This window comes from Scleropages formosus, chromosome 19, assembly GCF_900964775.1.
Source record: "Scleropages formosus chromosome 19, fSclFor1.1, whole genome shotgun sequence".
NCBI lineage: Eukaryota > Metazoa > Chordata > Actinopteri > Osteoglossiformes > Osteoglossidae > Scleropages > Scleropages formosus.
This window is the reverse complement of record NC_041824.1, coordinates 23,156,558-23,174,780: the sequence shown is the minus strand read 5'-3', so window position 1 is coordinate 23,174,780 and position 18,223 is coordinate 23,156,558. Positions and strand designations below refer to the sequence as shown.

Sequence of the window (18,223 nt, the reverse complement as noted above, 5' to 3'; positions counted from 1 at the left end):
AACCACCCTACCGCACACACACATGCACGCACGCACGCACGCACATACACCGAAAACTCCTTTCTTCAGACCTGCCCCTGAGCGGCCTCTGCTGCACTGCACTGCACTTCCAGGAAAGGGGCCTACGGGTCAGGGTGCGAGGCCTGTGCAGGGGAAGAGCAGCTCATTCACACAAATAAGATGCAGGACAGTTCTTCCTTCTTACGCGGCGCTGCTTCTCCATCTCCCTTCCCAGGCGAAATAACCGTAAACATCAGTTACCCTCCACCGCTCGCAAACCACGGTATAGCAGGGCAGCTCATTGCTGGGAGATCGTTCCCCGAAAACACGAGCTGCGCGCTCAGGTGCTTCTCAGTTGCACATATTACATGGATGTTTTCAGTAGCATCAGCCTCCCTCTCTCTATAAAGTAAAAACCTCTCTTAAATAACACCCTGCTTCAAGTAGAAATCTGGTGTTTTCACCATATGTGGTTTGAGGGGGGGAAAAAAAAAAAAAAACTTGATTTGGAGTATTTCTAAATTGTTACCATCAATTATTTTACAGTGTTTAGAATTACTTTGTGTTCCCTTTGTAGTTAGAATAAATGTTTCCTTTTTGAGTAAATCCTCCATTTAAATCAGGGTACTAGTTTAACTGTGCTGTACTGGGAGGCTGAGATCTTTCGGACAACTACGCCACCTTGTGGTGACAATCTAAGGTGCTCCACAACACATACTGTACAGTACACGGTATTAAAATAGATACATATAACTATATATAGTACAAATAAAATATGTAGAGTCACCCCTCCAGATTCGTGAATTTGACATTGGCGGTGAAGGGTTGTATGGTGTGTGTGTGTGTGTGTGTGTGTGTGTGTGTCTCTAACTTTACTTCTGTTTATGCTAGAATACTGACATTTTAAGCCTATGAAGTATATTTTGTTATTTTCTGTATTTTAATGTTAAATGACTCAAAATATCCACGAAACTATACTGTACATACACTCGCTGGTATAGGATCATCCTGTACATACTGTACTAGACAGTACATGTACATCTGTGTACGGTAGGGACTTTGTACGCCACATACAGGGTCATTATTTACATGCCCTGTATATTATATAAAAAGGTGAATAGGAAATAGGAGAAATAACGAAGCAATTTGACACAAAAAGTATAGTACTGTTTGTTTAGAAATTAGTAATAGACAGGCTTTTTATTTTATTGGTGAGGCTTCAAGACTGTTATGGGTTGAGGTTAGGGGACCCAAGTATTATTTGCAAATTTTTTCATATTCGCAGGGGTCTTTCCCACCCTACCCCTCACAAATGTGATGGGGTGACTGTACATAGACATTCTATATATGACTAGCTCATGTAAAGTTTTTTCCATATTGCGACAGCTGAATTCTCAAAAAGTATTTTATACAAGTTCCAATTATTTTAGAACCGTGTCATTAGTTATGCAGCTTCTTCTTTATTTTTATTTTAAGAACAGCACTGGGTGGCAGCAACATACAGGAAGAGTCTCAGTGATACACAGACTCATGGTTTTGTGCATTTTTTATGAAAATAGTGAATTTTGGCAAAGCTCCCCCTCCCACAGAACAGCCTATTGTTGTAAAAATATTTTTTCTTTCCGCAACATGAGTTCTGCACATTCCTGGAATACAGAAATTATGTTCCATGGTATTTACATGCATATTAAAATTGTAACATGCGGGGACTTGTTTTTGCGTTCTGCACATCTTACTAAATAAACTTATTTACCACTACTTATACATCAAGTGCCACTCCTGCAGCAACTGCTCCTAAAATAAAAATAAAGTGAACTGAAATTGAATTGCATGCTTATAATCATTCCCAACAAAGAGTGATTCAATACATTAATAGATGACTTGAGAACCCAACAGCTGAGTTGGTACTCATTTTAAAAATCATTTTTTCTTTATCTCTAATTACTACTCTGGGGTAAAAGGTGTTAGTCATTTAGAAAATGAACCTTTTTCTTTTCTATAATATTTAATTATTTCTCAGTGACAGAATCAAATTGGTTATAAAATAATTGGTTTTTCCTAACATCAATAATGCAACGTTCAACGCAGTTAATGCAAAATCCAAAGCTAAAGATAGGATCCTATATGACTATTCTACAGACATGGGGGAAGAAAAAAAAAAAAAAAAATATTGACAAGACATTTTGAAATATGTGAAATTATTCCATTAGAAAACTGCTCCACTGGAACATCTAATCAAAACTTCAAAACTTAACCAATGAAATAATGCCTCTAAGCAATCTATAATTATCCACAACAATTCACCACACAGCTTGGGAATCATTATGATGAAGAGCAGATGTTCAGACTTAGAAATGTAGAAACTAATGCATTATATGATTTGGATCTTTTAGAACAATCCATCCATTCAGTTTCAACAACCACTGGTCCTAAGCAGGGTCATGGTGACCCAGAGCCTATCCTGTATACACTGGACACAAGGCTGAGGGAGGTAGACAGACCCTTCTTTAGAACCATTTCCCTATATACTACCTGTTAAAGTATCTGCTGTCATATCATTTTGACAGATTTTAATATACTTTTAAAACCTCCAGTGTTATAAAATATTGGTGCGAATGTCATTCTGAACATCTGTGCACACAGACAAGATAAACACAATTAGATAAGCAATGATAAACAATTTTTCATATAATAGGCAAATTATTAAAATTCTTAGTACTAATATTTGCATAATTTTAGTACTAATATTCAATGTTTTTTTTTCAGGGTGAAGGAAAAAAAATACTTCAACACATTACATTTTCTTTATATTATCCATATTTTATATAAAGGTATAACTATAAATGCATTAGAAGCTCTGTATGAGTAAATCTTTTTTTAAATACAAATATCTGGTTTTCAGGATTTCTAGAAAACAACAAAATAGGAAAAATAATTGCAGCATTTACCTGTACATCAGAAATCGGTTCAGTGTGTGTAATTTAACTTTTATAAAAATATAAAAAGAGCGAGTTCAGCATGTGCTGATAAATAATTAAACTTTCTTTACGAAAAGTTCCTGCACATGCAATTCAGGGATGAGGCTGCACCACCACAGCTGCTCTTTATTTTGTATATGTACTTAAAATACAAAATACAAAAGCTCCAGTGCTGAAGCGCTATAAATGATAAACCTCCACTGCAGTTTGTAGAGTCATATGACTGCCCGGTCCGTACGGGCCAAAGGGTACGTTTCCATTGATAAGTCACACTTTAAGCCGCTTGTTTAAATCGACTCTGCTGCCAGCGAGATGCTCCAGCAAAACGAACGGAAACGCAGACGTTACACATAATAATGGAATATTGACATATAATTTAACATTGAAGTTCCAACAACCCCATAATCAGACTGATCCAGAACTTTGCCAGTACTGCATACAGTGAAGTGTAGATGCGAGAGACTAAGTCTCACGTGTGCTGGGACATAGGAAACAAGTTTAACGGGAAGTACTCCATCGTCCTGCACTTTACAGGAGGAGGAGGTACATCTCTGACTGGCGGTGCCAACACCTCCCATCTCTTTCTCCGGGGTCTCGGGCTTCTCGGAGCCCCCGCTACCTGTCCGCATTCACGCCGCCATCCATGTCGTCGAGCAGGTACGAGTCCGTGGCTCCAGACAGGCCTATGCCCAGCTAGAAAGCAAAGAAACCAAAGGAAACACGTTATTACGAGAGGATACTTGGTCCTTTGTTGTAAGACTTCTGCCGTCTCACCATTAACATATATAATCACATGTAAATTAACAGTAATTAACATTTATGTGATCCATGGGGTGATTACAGGATGAACTGAATACAGTTAGTCTCTGACTGATGAATATAATTAGATCAACAGTTTGTTACTCAAAAAATCCATTAGCAAAAAGTTCTTAAAAAAAAAAAAAAAAAAAAAAAAAAAGAAGAAGAATAAATACTAAATACATTTCTTTCGTATCCACAAAAATTTTGGGAGCCGGGGACCAACCGTAGTCAAAATTTTAAAGCACAAATCACAAAATATACAGATTAAATCCAGTTTGTTTGACCAAGTAACAGATGAATACCAATTATTTTTGCCCTTAAAATTGTTGTGTTTGACATCATTGAATCAAAAGGTCTCCTCAAGATTTAACTCTTGTTAAACAATTCCAATGCAGCATTCGTAACATGTTACAACCTGTCCTAAAGACCTCAATCGCAAATCGCCGTTCAGACACAAGGCTCCGATCGTGGACATGCACATTAATGACAGCTGCGATTGCGGTGAACCCCATGCAAACGTCAGTCCACCACGGCCTCACCTGGGAGCGCGCCTCCCCTCGCTCAGGTTGCGCTCGGTTGGGGCCCTTTTGTCAATCTCGGCACTAGCCGTCAACTCCTCAGAACTCCATAAAACCTTCACGATTTAGTGACCAAAGTGACACTAAACAGATTAACTTATACCGTACATCTTCAGCATCGCATCCATGTGCGGCGTAAGTAGAAAACAAGCTGTAATGCTACAAAAAAAAAAAAAATGCCTTTACGACAAGAGCTTATTATTCTAAAGTATTAAAATACAATATATAGTACCATTTCACCGTGCATATATCCTCGTGTAAAACCAGATGCTCGTTCATATGACTTGGCAGTGACTGACCTTAAATAACCCCAAGGTGACACAGGGCCTGACGCTTCCTGAACTCATAGCAGAAGTTTTCACTGGCCAAACATAATGTGACAAGGACTGAAACTTTCCACAAAGAGAAGCCAGAGCTCTCAAAAAGGACAACAAAACTTCACAGTCTTCAGCTCATATTTATTTCATATACATTCTCTTTAACTCAGACGTAGAACTCAGACACTGTCACTCAGATTATTTATTCTAAAGAACTTTAAACCAGTGTGATGTTTTAAACATACAACTCTGCACACGCTTTATTTTCTCCTCCTTGGATATTTCCATTAATAAGAAATACTTAATCGTTTACAGTGACAGCACAGCAAATATCATTTCTAGCATAATCTAGAGAGAATTCAATAAGATGTGTAATTACACAAGAGGCAGTCACTAATGTCAAGCCTGCTAGAATAAAGGGACACTAGTGATGCAAAATATCAATCATGAACAGCGCTTGCAATGTGCGATTAATAATGAAAAGCAATACAGAACATTTGGGGTACACAGGATGGTGTATTAAATCCATGCTGCACAATTTGGTTTTCCTGAAGGCTTCTGAGAGCAGTCTGTATAAAATGCAAAACGCTCCGTATGCGTTATGGAGCACTGCTTAAGCCACATAAAGAGGCTGCTTCACTAAACTAACTTAATAAGGTGAAAAGAAACGAAACGTGCAAATTACAGCAGTGACGCTTTAGAAGACTTAATAAGAGTATTTTATTAGCTTGTTGCCATTGTTACTTTGAAGGAAATGCAGGCTATTTATAGCCTTGATGGAAAACTGCTCTCCCGCATTTCTACGATTACGGTAGCACGGTATAAAATAACAACCAAGGAGGAGCTCTGTTGCTTCCAGCTCATCAGTTATTATTTTAAAGCTTTAAAAAGACACTCGAGAGCACGTCGCTATAAAAACTGTATCACACAAGTGAAAAAGATGAGTTCCCTTCCAGTAAAATGAGTGTGCTACACTCTGCTCCTCCTCTGCGCAGTTCGACACTTTCATTCCTGACAATAGGTGTATTTTAACGCTCCAGAACATTCTGCCTTGAGAAATCAGCCTATCAAAGTTCTCTAAAAACAAATATGAGCACCTGCCAAAAATGTCAGCAGCTACAAGCCTGACCAATACATGTCACACACACACACGTGTCACCCAGCAGATGCTCTTTGTCATGAAATGAACCTTTCAGTCAACATGAGAAAGTGTACATGTGTCTTTTATTTAAAATAATGTGCTGTTCTGAGTTTACCGAACCCAACATTTCAAGTTAATCTCAACTTTGGATTTGTACATTAGAGTATTCGTACCTTCACGGTCCTCATGGGGGTTAGGGATATTATCAGTAGTTTAAAAACGTGGCGCGCACACAAGGTATCGCCATTTAGACAGCCAAAAAGAAAGTACAATACACAAAATATGGTGCTGTCAAAATCAGTGTGGTCACCAGCTGTCATTCCTTCCAAAGTACTGTAAATGCCCACTGTTTATGGCCACATCTCCAGCTGACCAAATACAGGTGTAGCAGCAAATACAAGCACGCTGCTCAAAGCATAAGGAAGAGTGTGGTCGGCTGGCCCGCGACACCACCTCGTCTCCCCTGCAGCGAGGGCAGCCCCAAGGCACGTTGACTAGGTACGGTTCAGCTGTCAAACTCAGGCTGCTCTTCTATAAAGACCGAGTGTCCGATCCTTACCCTGCCACAGACATCCAGACAGGACACCCCCAGGGCAATCAAACACTGCCAGGCCTGTGGACACACAACAGAATTATGGGTCTGATGTGTCTGCAGCAAGAGCGCAAGACTCACTTTTTTGTGCCACTCATTTCACTGTGGGAAGGAACAGCAACTCGTTTGTCAACAAGTAATTGTAATATTAGGGTTAGTGCTGCAATAGGCTCATTGCAATGAAAAGACTGAGCTGAGTCAAACTGTACGTATGTGTAGAAGGACTGGATCAGTAATAGAACCTTGTCTTTTTTAAATGAATAAATAAAGACCCGAGTTCCTATATGGGGGAAAAATGGTTTAAACTTTAGGAAGGCTGGCAGCGTAGTGGTTAGAGCTGTTCAAATCTCACCTCCAGCCATAGTACCACTGAGCAAGGTACTTACCCTGAACTCCAGTAAAACTACCCAGCTGTATGAATGGGTAAATAATTATAAGTGGCTTAACACTGTAACTGCTTTGGAGAAAAGCATCAGACAAATTAAATGTAAATGTAATGTACTGAAGCACTGTTCTGAATATTGAGTCTAACACAAACTGAGGATGTTTAATGATCCAATAAAATCAACGTGAAACCTGACAGTTCTTGTGTCTAAGCAACAGTGTAAAATGTGAACTTAATATCTGAACTTTGGTCTCAGCTCCACCTGGAAGTTAATGTCCAGATTTGAGATCTGATCTTTTTTCAACTGGATGAAGGCAATACAAGGAAATGCTGGTTTGTTACATATATTGCAACAAACTGTTTAATTCATTTCTAATCAAATCATTTTCATTACTGGGATCTGACTGCATTAACCTTCTTACAGAAAGAGTGTTTTCCGCAAGTGTGCTGCGAGATCCCCACTCACCAGGTAGCCTACAAAGCACAGGTAGGCGACAGACAAAAGAGCAGCCAGCACGTACAGCCAAACGCTATTCAGGCCGGTGACGTAGACGACCACAAAGTACATGTTGATGGCACAAACTACCAGTATGACGATTCCTCCTCCAATCTTCCAGAACCTTCAGAGGGACAAAATACACAATGAGCTCATAAACCATTAAGGTCTACATATTTCCCCATGTTCCCTCAGAGCTGAAGGACCAGGATACTTACAGTCCATTAGTGAATTCACTCATGAGGGAGGGCAGGCTGGTGAAGGTAAGGATTGGGATCAAAGCAAATGGCAGCTGAGAAACAGAAGGTGAGAGACACAATGAGGGAAAGAAAAACCATCCCTGGGGGGGCAGGGGGTCCTGTAAATCAATTCACGTGATCAAATGTAACGTACTACTCGGTTCAACATCGTCATATATTGTAATGTCTCCCTTAGTATCTTGAGTACAGTATATTTATACTGAAAAACACTTAAGTTCTTAAAGCACCATAAAATGTACCAGAATCGGCTGGGGGGGAGAGAAAAACACACACACACACACACACACACACACACACACACACACACACACACACACACACACACACACACACACACACACACACGGGGCTCTTAACTAGCTCTTTGGATAATACTGTCCCCCACGCTATCCGACCTGCATGCTTTGCAGCACGTTGAGAAAGTCGTTCATGCCCGTCAGGTGCTGCACGTCCTGGAAGACGGCCACCAGCAGGGTGGGAACGATGGCCACGGACCGCGTGAGTAGCACCCTTGCGAAGCGAGACCACCGCAGGTTCAGGAAGCCCTGGGGATAGAGAATGGAGGCTCTGAGCCATGGGTCCCATGACATGTTAGGGCTAAACAAGCAGAGGGACACAGTACTCACCTCCATGACAAACTGCCCTGAGTAGGTCCCCGTCATGGTGGAGCTCTGCCCTGCAGCCAGGATCCCCACGGCCCAGATGTAGAGCGCCACAGGGCCAAAAAAGCAGCCGAGCACAACCCCCTATCATGCAGGCAGACGGATACGATCTCTCCCATTCTCACAGCCAGCACACATCAAACAGCTGTCAAAAAGTGACGACGGCCATTTGACCTCAAGGAGCACAAACTCTTAGACTTCCGCAGTTTTTGTAAATTCATTCTGATTTGTATATTATTCTGGAGAAAAGCATCCGTGAAGTGAATAAATGTAAAAAAGTGTGGAGAATGTAGCACACTTCACAGGATCACAGGTGTATTTACCCCTTTGTAGATGTCCACCTGCAGGGTGTTATTGTCCTGTGGGAAGAGGTGTGTATGCGGGCTGCCAGAATGATTGCACACATTATGCTGAAAGAGAGTAAACAGTTGTAGGACAGCATCCATGTCGGCACATGCAACGGACACGGGAAGTAGAAAGCGGGTTCCGGTTCGCACGCGCATCGACTCACCACATCGAGGTTTGTGCGTCCATAGAAACCCTCGGCAAATACAGCCACCACAAAAACGTTGATGAGGAAGGACACAAACAGCGCGATTGTCGACTCGATGAAGTAGTACTTGTTGGCCTCTTTCACCTCCCTTGGCTTGGTGCGGTCAACCTGCCGAGACTGCGAGGGACAGGAACTCTTATAAATAAGCTTGCAATAATAATACAATTGACATAGTGCAGCGGCTTTTCCATTTCTTCACCATCTTAAAACCCGATTTTATAAGAATGTGTCATTCAGCATCAACAGCTCAGCTGAAACAATAATATTTGAGATTATGTAAAATAAATCTGAGTATTAGAAGGTCCCCTATTTTCTGTTTTTAGCTCATTAATTTTAAAATACAGCAAATCGCAAATACTTGTCTCAGTGTATCTGAAATTATAAATTTTCAGCATTAATGTTTTGTAAATCCTTCAGCTGAGATACATATCGTACTGCGGGACACACTACAGGCAGTACGAACAGCAATAATATTATCAGCAATTCTCCAGCCTTTGAGAAATGTTAGTAACAAACAGCAGAAACTGCACAAAACCCTTTATCTATCGGTTTGACTTTTTCAGAAATTGAAGACATCCGAAAATTAATAATCAGGTTATTATCCTCCGGTTGATTCTAAAGAGGCTATGCGACTCATGCGAAACCTTTAAAGGCGAAGGCATGATTATGTTCAGTTTTTGGCCCTATAGCAATTAACCCTTTCCCCCCCCACCCCCACACAGGAACATGAGTTTGTCCAAAACTGCAGCAATAAAGAGCTCCTGGGATCCCTCTCGATCCCCGTGCGCAGCGTCATTGGTCAGGTGATGCAATTCGAGTACCTTGACCAGAGCAGAGTGCAGGTAGATGTTGTGTGGCATGATGACTGCGCCCACGATGCCCACCGCCTGCTCCAGCTGCACGGGGCCGCAGCCCTCGCAGTAGGGCAAGAACATCCCCTTCAGCAGCTGGCCCTGGTCGGGCTTCACCGTCACATACTGCACAAGACACAAACCACCCAATGGGTCAGACAGGTCACTTCGGGGAGGGGGGTACTGGATAGATGAAGGCCTCAGTACTGTACACACACACACACACACACACACACACACACACACACACACACACACACACACACACACACACACACACAAAATGCATACCCCCCCCCCTTGTCTCACAAATTTGTTAACATATCCGTGGGAACATCGCACTGACTTTCCTTTAATAAATGATTCCTAACTGACAAAACTTCAAGAAATACAGCAAATAAAGAAAAAGCTAATTTTTTTGCTTTTTAAAAAAAAAAAAAAAAAAAAAAAAAAACCAGCCAATGTTAAATAAATATAAATAATACAAATAAAGTATTTCCAAAACTTAAGAAAAACTTGGAGGATATATGTGTGTATCCCATTACTACTGTGTCTATTCTCTGTGGGGACACTTGGGGCCCCTTCATCCTAAAACGCCAGAAAGGTTCAGATTTCAGAATGTGATGCGAGAGGAATTTTTTCGGAATCTCAGCTGACAACTCAAGAGATTTCTGGAGATGATGGATCAAACACTTTAACAAACCCTAAACCGATCTGAACAGACAAGAGGCCCAGGAGGGGTGGCCTGCCGGCTGTCTGAGGTTACTGTGACTTGTGTGTCCCGCAGAGCTTTATTTTCTACACTTTCGATCTGAACCTTTCATTTTAATGTTCATTGTTTATGACACTATTATATACATTGAAGCATTGAGTCACTTAGTCATTATTCCTGTACATTTTAATTATACTTAATTTAATACATAATGTGTCCTGTATGTCATCTCCAGCTACAACCTTGTGAATGGACACCAAGTCTATCTTCAGCACAAAGAGCTATATAAACTTAAATTGTATTGTACAGGAGGGGGTGCAGTGGCGCATCGGATTTGGCTGGGTCCTGCTCTCTGGTGGGCCTAGGGTTCGAGTCCTGCTTGGAGTGCCCTGTGACGGACTGGCGTCTCGTCCTGGGTATGTGCCCTCCCCTTCCAGCCTTATGCCCTGTGTTGCCGGGTTAGGCTCCGGTTTGCTGCGACCCTACTTGGGACAACCGGTTTCAGTCAGAGTGTGTGTGTGTGTGTTTTGTACAGTACATAAGTTAAACATAAGGGTCATTATTTCAAAGCAATATGAAACTTACCTCATATCCAAATGTAAGGGCCATGATAGTGATGAGGAACCCAAAAAAAGCTTCCAACCTTCTCAGGCCTTGAGCAAGACAAGGGATAGAATTACCGACTCCTACACTCTGATCTGAGTGGTTCAATAAACATTCATAAACTGTTATAATGGATAGAGACACACACCATACTTGTCTAGGAAGAGGAACACAAACGTATCAAAGATGGTGATCAGAACTCCTGCCCACAGTGGGATCCTGTAGAGATGAAAGAAGACCTTTTTCAGAAGATACACCTTTCTTATACCTACAACCCTTCAACGACTGAACCTGTATCTTACCTGCCAACGGAAAGGAGGTTGAAAGCAATGGCACAGCCGATTACTTCCTGCATGTCCGAGCCAATAATAGCCAACTCCACCATCAGCCAGAGGATGATGCGAGGTACCTAGAAAGGCAGGAGCAAAAGAAGGGGTACAGTAGACAACAGACAGGACAAGGGCATAACCCAAAGGTCTTGCAATGTTCTTGACATCGAGGCAAGAAGGTAAATACTTCAAATATAGAATTATTTTGATTTTTTTTCAATTTAGTCCCACAATTTAAGAGATGTTAACAGAATACATTGATGTAAGCCAATTTATTGTCAACTGTCTTTATCCAGCATCGACAAATCCCTCCAAAACATTCCACAAACGGCAAGCAATATACAAAGTGTGAACTCACAGTGGGATACTGGCGGTTGCAGACCTCTGCAAGGTGCATGCCGGTGACAACACCAAGGCGAGCCGCCAGCCTCTGTAGAAGCAGTCCGATGATGGTGGCTCCCAACAGGACCCACAATAACTGGGGACGTCGACAATCTTACAGTCAACTCTAAGGGAGGTCTTCTGAGGCAGCTTCACAAACATGTCTACCTTAGCGACCGACAGGTCAAGGACACGTACCTTAAACCCTGCTTTGGCACCAGACTGAAGATCAGACTCAATATTGCCTGGATCCAGATAGGCAATGCTCATGAGGAATCCTGGGCCTGTGAAGGCCCAAAGCTTACGAAAACTGAAACATGTCTAGAGGGAGTGAGGAAGGGAGAGATGGAGAGAAGGATAAAGGATAATTACTGCAGTGTTTATACAACAGTTCAGTTTTCATGTTACAGCTAGTGCTGCTGCGCTTAAGTAATAATCATCCTGACTGCTGGTTTAACTACTTCATTAAAGATTCTCCTGTGTCTATGGATAAACCAACAGCTGCACACCAGGACAGCTGAGTAATAAAGAACATACGAAAAATATTTGCTGAAAGTTATACTTGTCTTGGTAGTTTGGTTACAGACATCAAGCACATCCGGAATGTTCCCCCCTCAGTACCTCACTGGTGTCTTGTGGAATGGGGACCTTCTCCTCAAAGTACGTGGTGTAGACCTCATCCTTGGAAGTTGAGTAAGTTTTGGTGTGCATAGAACTGTAGTGCGTGTGGGTGGCCTGAATATCGCCATTCTCAGGAGGAACCTCTCCTGCGTTACACGAGAGAAACAAGGGGCAGAGATGAGAGCACATGAAAGAGCAGCCGTTTCAAAACTGGTTTTCCGCATAAGCTCAGTCAACATCAAGACAAGGATAAGAGAATCCTCAAAGAATCGCTCCCAGGGAACAACAGGGTCCAGGGATGGTCAAACGCTCTATGCTCTACACTGTAGGACAAAGAATGCCTGCACAGCAAAACGCAAGACAAAGTCAGGATTTATTGGTCAAAAAACCCGAACACACAACTGAAACAACCACTGCAAAATTTAAAGCCATAACTGCTTCGCCCTTTGCCAAAGTCAACAGGAAAGCCATACATCCGATTGCTGCTCGCAGCCTCATTAAGTCTGTAAAAGTAAAGCTGATAAGCGCAAGGTCTCCAGCACCTGAGCTTGGCCACTTCCAAGAACATTGCAGCCCATAAACACAGAATTGTGCCTATAAAAATCACAGTACCACGCCGGATGCGGTCTGGGGGATACGTGTCAGCAATACCCGGGAATTTTTATGCCTGTGTTGAGCTGGAACTGTGGAGACTCTGGAGAAATGAGAGAACCGTCAGGGTGCAGCCCAAGATAGCTTGAGCTCTGGGAAGAGCTCTATTGCCATTCCAAACAAGTGAGAGAAAAAACTGTTTTCCCCAGCACTGCTTCGGTGTTTAATTGGCTTCTTACTTGGTTCATGATACCACATCACGCTTTTTCGAAGTAAACACCCAACTCGCACATCCTCCGCAGAAATGCTTGGTTGAAGTCTGAAGACGCTTTATTTATCAGCATGCTGCTGATTTCTTTATCCCTGAAATATTTGCTCCTGGATAATTTACAAAATGTACTTTTTACTCAAACTGGAACCCCACTGGTCTTTGGACTATCAAACAACAGTCCACAAGACAACTTGATTGTTTTATTAATCTTTTTTAGTGTTTTGACTATTATTCCCATGTTCCCCAACATGATATTCTTATCATGTAGGAGGACCTTGGCCTCTTTCCTCGAGAAAGCAGTGATCAGCAATGGCACCCTCAGTGACACTTCTAGCAGTTACCTTCAGGAACGCTTGTCTGCTCCTCTGTCCCCATGGTGCTGGGCGGAAGTGGGAAGACGTCAGTATTCCGAAGGGCAGGGACCCTGTCTGGAAACAGAGAGACCCCTGACTTTACAGCTTTGAATGCACAATAAATTCAGAAAAAAATGGGGGGAAAGTGATGTGCAAGAGAAACCTGATCGGTCCACAGTGAAACAACAGGAATAAGGAGGACAGGTAAAGACAGCTGGACACACAACTGAACAATGGGAAGGTCAATGGATAATTACCTTGATAAATACATGAGATGTATGCAGAAAGAATGCAAAACATCTCAAGTGCCATGTTTGCTCTTACTAAAGCAGCTTTTGAAATTATCGTACAAACTTTGACACTCAACATATAAAAAGAGCATCATGCAGAAAATTAATTTCAATCGGTAAATCTGAAATGTGCAGGCCTGATGACAACAGAGCAAACCACTTTAATACATCAATAAAGAAAATCACTTACAAACTGAAGATAAGCTGCTACTAAAAAGATCTACTAAGTGAACACATTTTTAAATATCAGGTTTCCAGTGGCTTTGTGAGTTCTTGCAATCTCCTTTCATATTTCCCAAAAAACTCAATAAATCTTTATCTGAGGCACTAAACAAAGATCACACGCATAGAAAAGGGTCTTCACAGAGAACCCGAGTAACCTGGGCAGCAATCATATTAGGCTTATTAAAGATGAGGAATTTGCTCACTAGTATAAAATGCAGCTAAGTCACAAAACGAACACACCCAGCCAACTTTGGGAGGTCCTCTTCACCACCGACCCGATATCCCTCCCCACCTTCTGCCTTATCAATAAACCCACCTTCCAGTGAAACTCAGTCAGACAGACAAAGACAGGACAACCAACCGTAGACAATGCTAATACTCTACATAAGCAAAGGGGAACATTAAAACTCAAGACATTAGCAGGTAACCAAACCCATCCACAGCCAAGATTAACAACGGTACTCGGTTACCACGGCAGACTAAGCAGACCTAGATGACTACAACAAGTCTACTTAGGGCCTCCAGCCTAGAATCACATACAACTGGGCCCGTTGGAGCAAGAAACCGCAAAGCTAGACTCAATGACCCCAAGACAGTCAAAGTCTGCTTCAGAGCCTTTCCCAGTGTTAAGAGGCCTTAGTCAACTATTTCAGGAGCGAATGCCATTCATGCTGATCTCCAGTAGTCTGTTGCAAGTCCAAAGATCATCTCAACATTAACACATGAAAAGTGAAGGCAGAAAACAGTAATTAAGTCTGTAAGAAAGCCATTTAAGGACTGCTTTATTGCAACCTTAAAAAACCCCAGTGTGGCAAAACAATCTGCGTTTCCAGGCGGGTTTAGCCGGATCTAGCCGGGTCTTGACTGTGGTGGGTCTGGGGTTCGAGTCCCGCTTGGGGTGCCTTGCGACGGACTGGCGTCCCGTCCTGGGTGTGTCCCCTCCCCCTCCACCCTTTGCGCCCTGTGTTGCCGGGTTAGGCTCCGGTTCACCGCGACCCCACTTGGGATAAGCGGTTGTTGACGGTGGATGGGTGGATTTTTACAGCATTGACTGTGTATTTTATCTATTGTGTACATTGTCGCCAGACTCTGGCCTGCGTACTATACCGTCTTGTCCTGTTTCTGTACTCGTCTACTGTATTTATCTTTTTTTTTTTTTAAAAAAAAAAAAAAAAAAAAAACAAAAAAACAAACTGCACTCTATATTTTATGTGGCACGGAGGTCCAGAGAGAAACGGGTTTTCACTCTCCTGTATGTGTTACTCACCTATAGGCAGAATGACAGTAAAATTGACTTTGAACACAATTACTCACCGACTGCAGTCTGTAAAAAAATGAACAACACTGACCAACTCTGGCAAAATAATTGCAATGCGATCACAAGTGCAATTTCCAGTAAATATTCTTCATACGTTCTTTGTCGTTCAGCTGCAATGGTGTGTAGCTGTTTTTTCATCCAATGAAGCCATTAACCCAGCAGCCTTTTGCTTCCGCTCCTTATTGTTCCTTAAACACACAGCAAGAGCACTTCTAACATTACAGTTCCAAGGGTTGTAACAAGTGTCATTCGCTGCCAGTGCGTCAATGTAACACTAGTAGTAATGAGAGCTGAACACACACACACACACACACACACACACACACACACACACACACACACACACACACACACAGGACTCAGACCACACACACTGACACACTCATTCAAGAATGAAGGCTGTGCCAAGAACAAGTCCTCCAAATATCACTAAATCCACCACCTCAGTACAAGATAAACAAAAGTGCCGTGTCCTTGAGGCTTGACCAGTACCAAGCTATTACAGTGTAAAAGAGAAATACTGTAGGGTGACACACAGCACACCGTCTCTCCCGCCGTTACGTCCGCTGTTCCAGTTAACTCCCTCCTCCGACAGCACACCTCGTTTACCATCTAGAATGTCCAAACCAATGAGACACAAAAACAAAGTAAATCCTTACCACTGTATATGAATCGGTGGTGATTCTATTTTACAGAGGCAGTCCTTCGGACAGGAACGACCACGGCGATTCGGAATGTGACACGCGCCACATGCGTTTCCTTAAGACCCGCCCCCCGACTGCTCTTATTGGTTAAGAAGTTTTCGTGGGTGTCCGACTGCTGGTCGCTCAAGTCCGTCAATCACATATTAAAGCGAAAGGCCAAGAGCTGGTGAAACGCGATGCACTGTCGTGTAAAGGCAGGTAAAAGCCGTAAGACAGCGGTGTGAATTTTTATACAGATTGTGTCACATAAGAGCTGAAAATAACTGAATTAGTACGGAGACACGGTTATTCGTAATATATGCTGTTATTGAAAATTCACTTTGTCATACGGAAAGTGTGGCTAATTAAAAACAAATATTTTTACTGCGGAAATGCTCCTTTCCTGACAGGACTGGTGTCCGTTCAATCGTATTAATATTTAATCAAAACTGTCGGCGTTCTCCGAAATCCCGCCCTCCCCTGGAAACGTACCAATAGGCGCCATCTGTCGTCATGGCCCCGCCCCCGCGGTGCTACGCAAGGGGTCGGAACCAGTGAATGGGCTCACTGTGTGGAAAGGTCGTTACACACACCGGCACCTAAACAAATGGAGGAATCCGACCCATTGCACATTCTGGATGAATAGTTTCCTTTATCTCATGAAATTCCAATAGTATGCAGGCTGCTGGGGCAAAATGTTGACTTTACAACCTTTAACGGTTTCGTAAAGGAGCTTACGAAATACACTACAAGGCCGGGTTAAACTATTGTGCAACTTTCAGCTCAGTCAGTCTGAGTCTACAAATCGGCACTTTCTGTAATCACTTTTCTTCGAGCAGTTAATAATTCATCGGCTAACCTGTTAATACCTGATATGTTGTCATCATACTCAGTTTTAACAATGTAAATATGTATGAATTGCACGCAGGCTGCTGTCTGTGAAGTAAGAACCAGCCAAATCCGAAATAAACCCAAAACTCTCAGGAGCAGAACGCAAACGAAGCACGTAAATTCGGAAAAAAACCCGAGTCTCCAAGTCCTTTTCTGTAAAAAAACGGAAGAATGGTGGCGGTGCAGTGCTGCGGGCAACGCGTCGCTCCGTGCCTGGCGCAGTATCGCCTCACCTGGTGTGAAAACGGAGAGAATGGCGGAGCTAAAACGCTTCATGGTGTCCGCCGTCCGTTCACGTTCACTGCTCTGCTAATGTCGCCTCATTTTTACACGAACTGAGCTCCACTCAGTCCTGCCAGCGTGGCTCCCCGCGTGCCGAAGGAACTCCGTCTCTGCGACTCGTCTTTTATGGCTACTTCGTCACAGAACAAGGAAGCGGCTTCTGAAATTCGGAGATCGAGCTGCTTTCCGCGGGCGAGCGGAGAGAAGAAAGGAAAGGTTACATTACAACGTTACAATACTACATGGGAGCGGAGCTTTAAGCCTCCGAATCTATCTTCAAACACGATTTGCCATGTTTGCAGATCATGTGCGATTTATTTCATTTAAACACATTTTGTTTATGAGAATACATGTATTTTGACACCAATCAGAGGATTTTTATTTCAGTGCAATACATCTAAGACTTTTATTGACCATATTATAAACACGGGCAGAACAGGTCGTTTTGGTAGAAACCGGCGAAAAAAGATGAATGAAACGTGATAACAGACAGAGCACCATCAGCGGAAGTTTACCACACCTTCGAGCTCCACCACCAGCATCCTCACCCTAAAGCACTGTATTTGGGTATGTCTTTTCTCCTTTGTAAATCAGAAAATACAATCATGGTTACACCAGGGTGTTTCGGGCTCATCCGTGGTTCTGGGATCCCCTGCTTACCCCATAGGATAGATCACAATAAATTCAGTAACATCCCAAACCAGTGTAACAATAAGAAATAAAGGGATGATTACAAAAAATAAAAAATAGTCTAAATTGTGTTATTCATCTTGAAGAGCAGACAACAGATAATATGCATCATCAGCTTGGAGCTGGAGGTTTTGCGTGGAGATGCAGGAGGACACAGGTAGCACTTCACCGAAAGAGGTAGATGTAGTAGAAGTGAGAAATACTTCTCAAAAAAGTCTGCAATGGCGAGAAGGTCGTTAGTCTAAAGTTCCTAAACCTGTGACCCACTGTATATGGTATTCTCATCATAGATGATGTCAATGTTATTTATGGCACAGCTGGTAGTGTAAGGGTTACAGCTGCTGCTTTTGGACTGAAAGGTCGCAGGTT

The 18,223-nt window shown here is 42.5% G+C and overlaps 1 protein-coding gene across 3 annotated transcripts; it reads right to left on the bottom strand.

Annotated features, from left to right (window-relative positions):
* Positions 1-2,920: 2,920 nt before the first annotated feature.
* Positions 2,921-17,355, bottom strand: LOC108939366 (natural resistance-associated macrophage protein 2-like). Of its 3 annotated transcripts, none has more exons than XM_018760651.2 (17): positions 17,116-17,355; positions 13,464-13,550; positions 12,261-12,406; positions 11,838-11,960; positions 11,617-11,736; positions 11,232-11,338; positions 11,078-11,148; positions 10,912-10,979; positions 9,585-9,740; positions 8,722-8,880; positions 8,534-8,620; positions 8,175-8,294; positions 7,944-8,093; positions 7,507-7,580; positions 7,259-7,412; positions 6,375-6,428; positions 2,921-3,671 (listed from the first exon to the last, which is right to left on the bottom strand). In XM_018760651.2, the coding sequence occupies exons 1-17, from the start codon at positions 17,156-17,158 to the stop codon at positions 3,594-3,596; spliced, it is 1,797 nt and encodes a 598-aa protein (XP_018616167.1). In that variant the 5' UTR covers positions 17,159-17,355; the 3' UTR covers positions 2,921-3,593. The 3 variants fall into 3 exon arrangements, with proteins under 3 accessions (XP_018616167.1, XP_018616168.1, XP_018616169.1); XM_018760652.2 differs by lacking the exon at positions 17,116-17,355 and adding an exon at positions 15,968-16,641; XM_018760653.2 differs by lacking the exon at positions 17,116-17,355 and adding an exon at positions 15,403-15,496.
* Between the last annotated feature and the right edge of the window lie 868 nt (positions 17,356-18,223).

Excerpts from the sequence above, each read along its gene's own strand:
- LOC108939366 (XM_018760651.2), bottom strand. The coding sequence starts at position 17,158 with ATGAAGCGTTTTAGCTCCGCCATTCTCTCCGTTTTCACACCAG. Across the intron at positions 11,339-11,616 it reads GCAACCGCCAGTATCCCACT|GTACCTCGCATCATCCTCTG; the intron begins GTGAGTTCACAC and ends CTGCCTTTCTAG. Across the intron at positions 11,149-11,231 it reads AACCTCCTTTCCGTTGGCAG|GATCCCACTGTGGGCAGGAG; the intron begins GTAAGATACAGG and ends TCATCTCTACAG.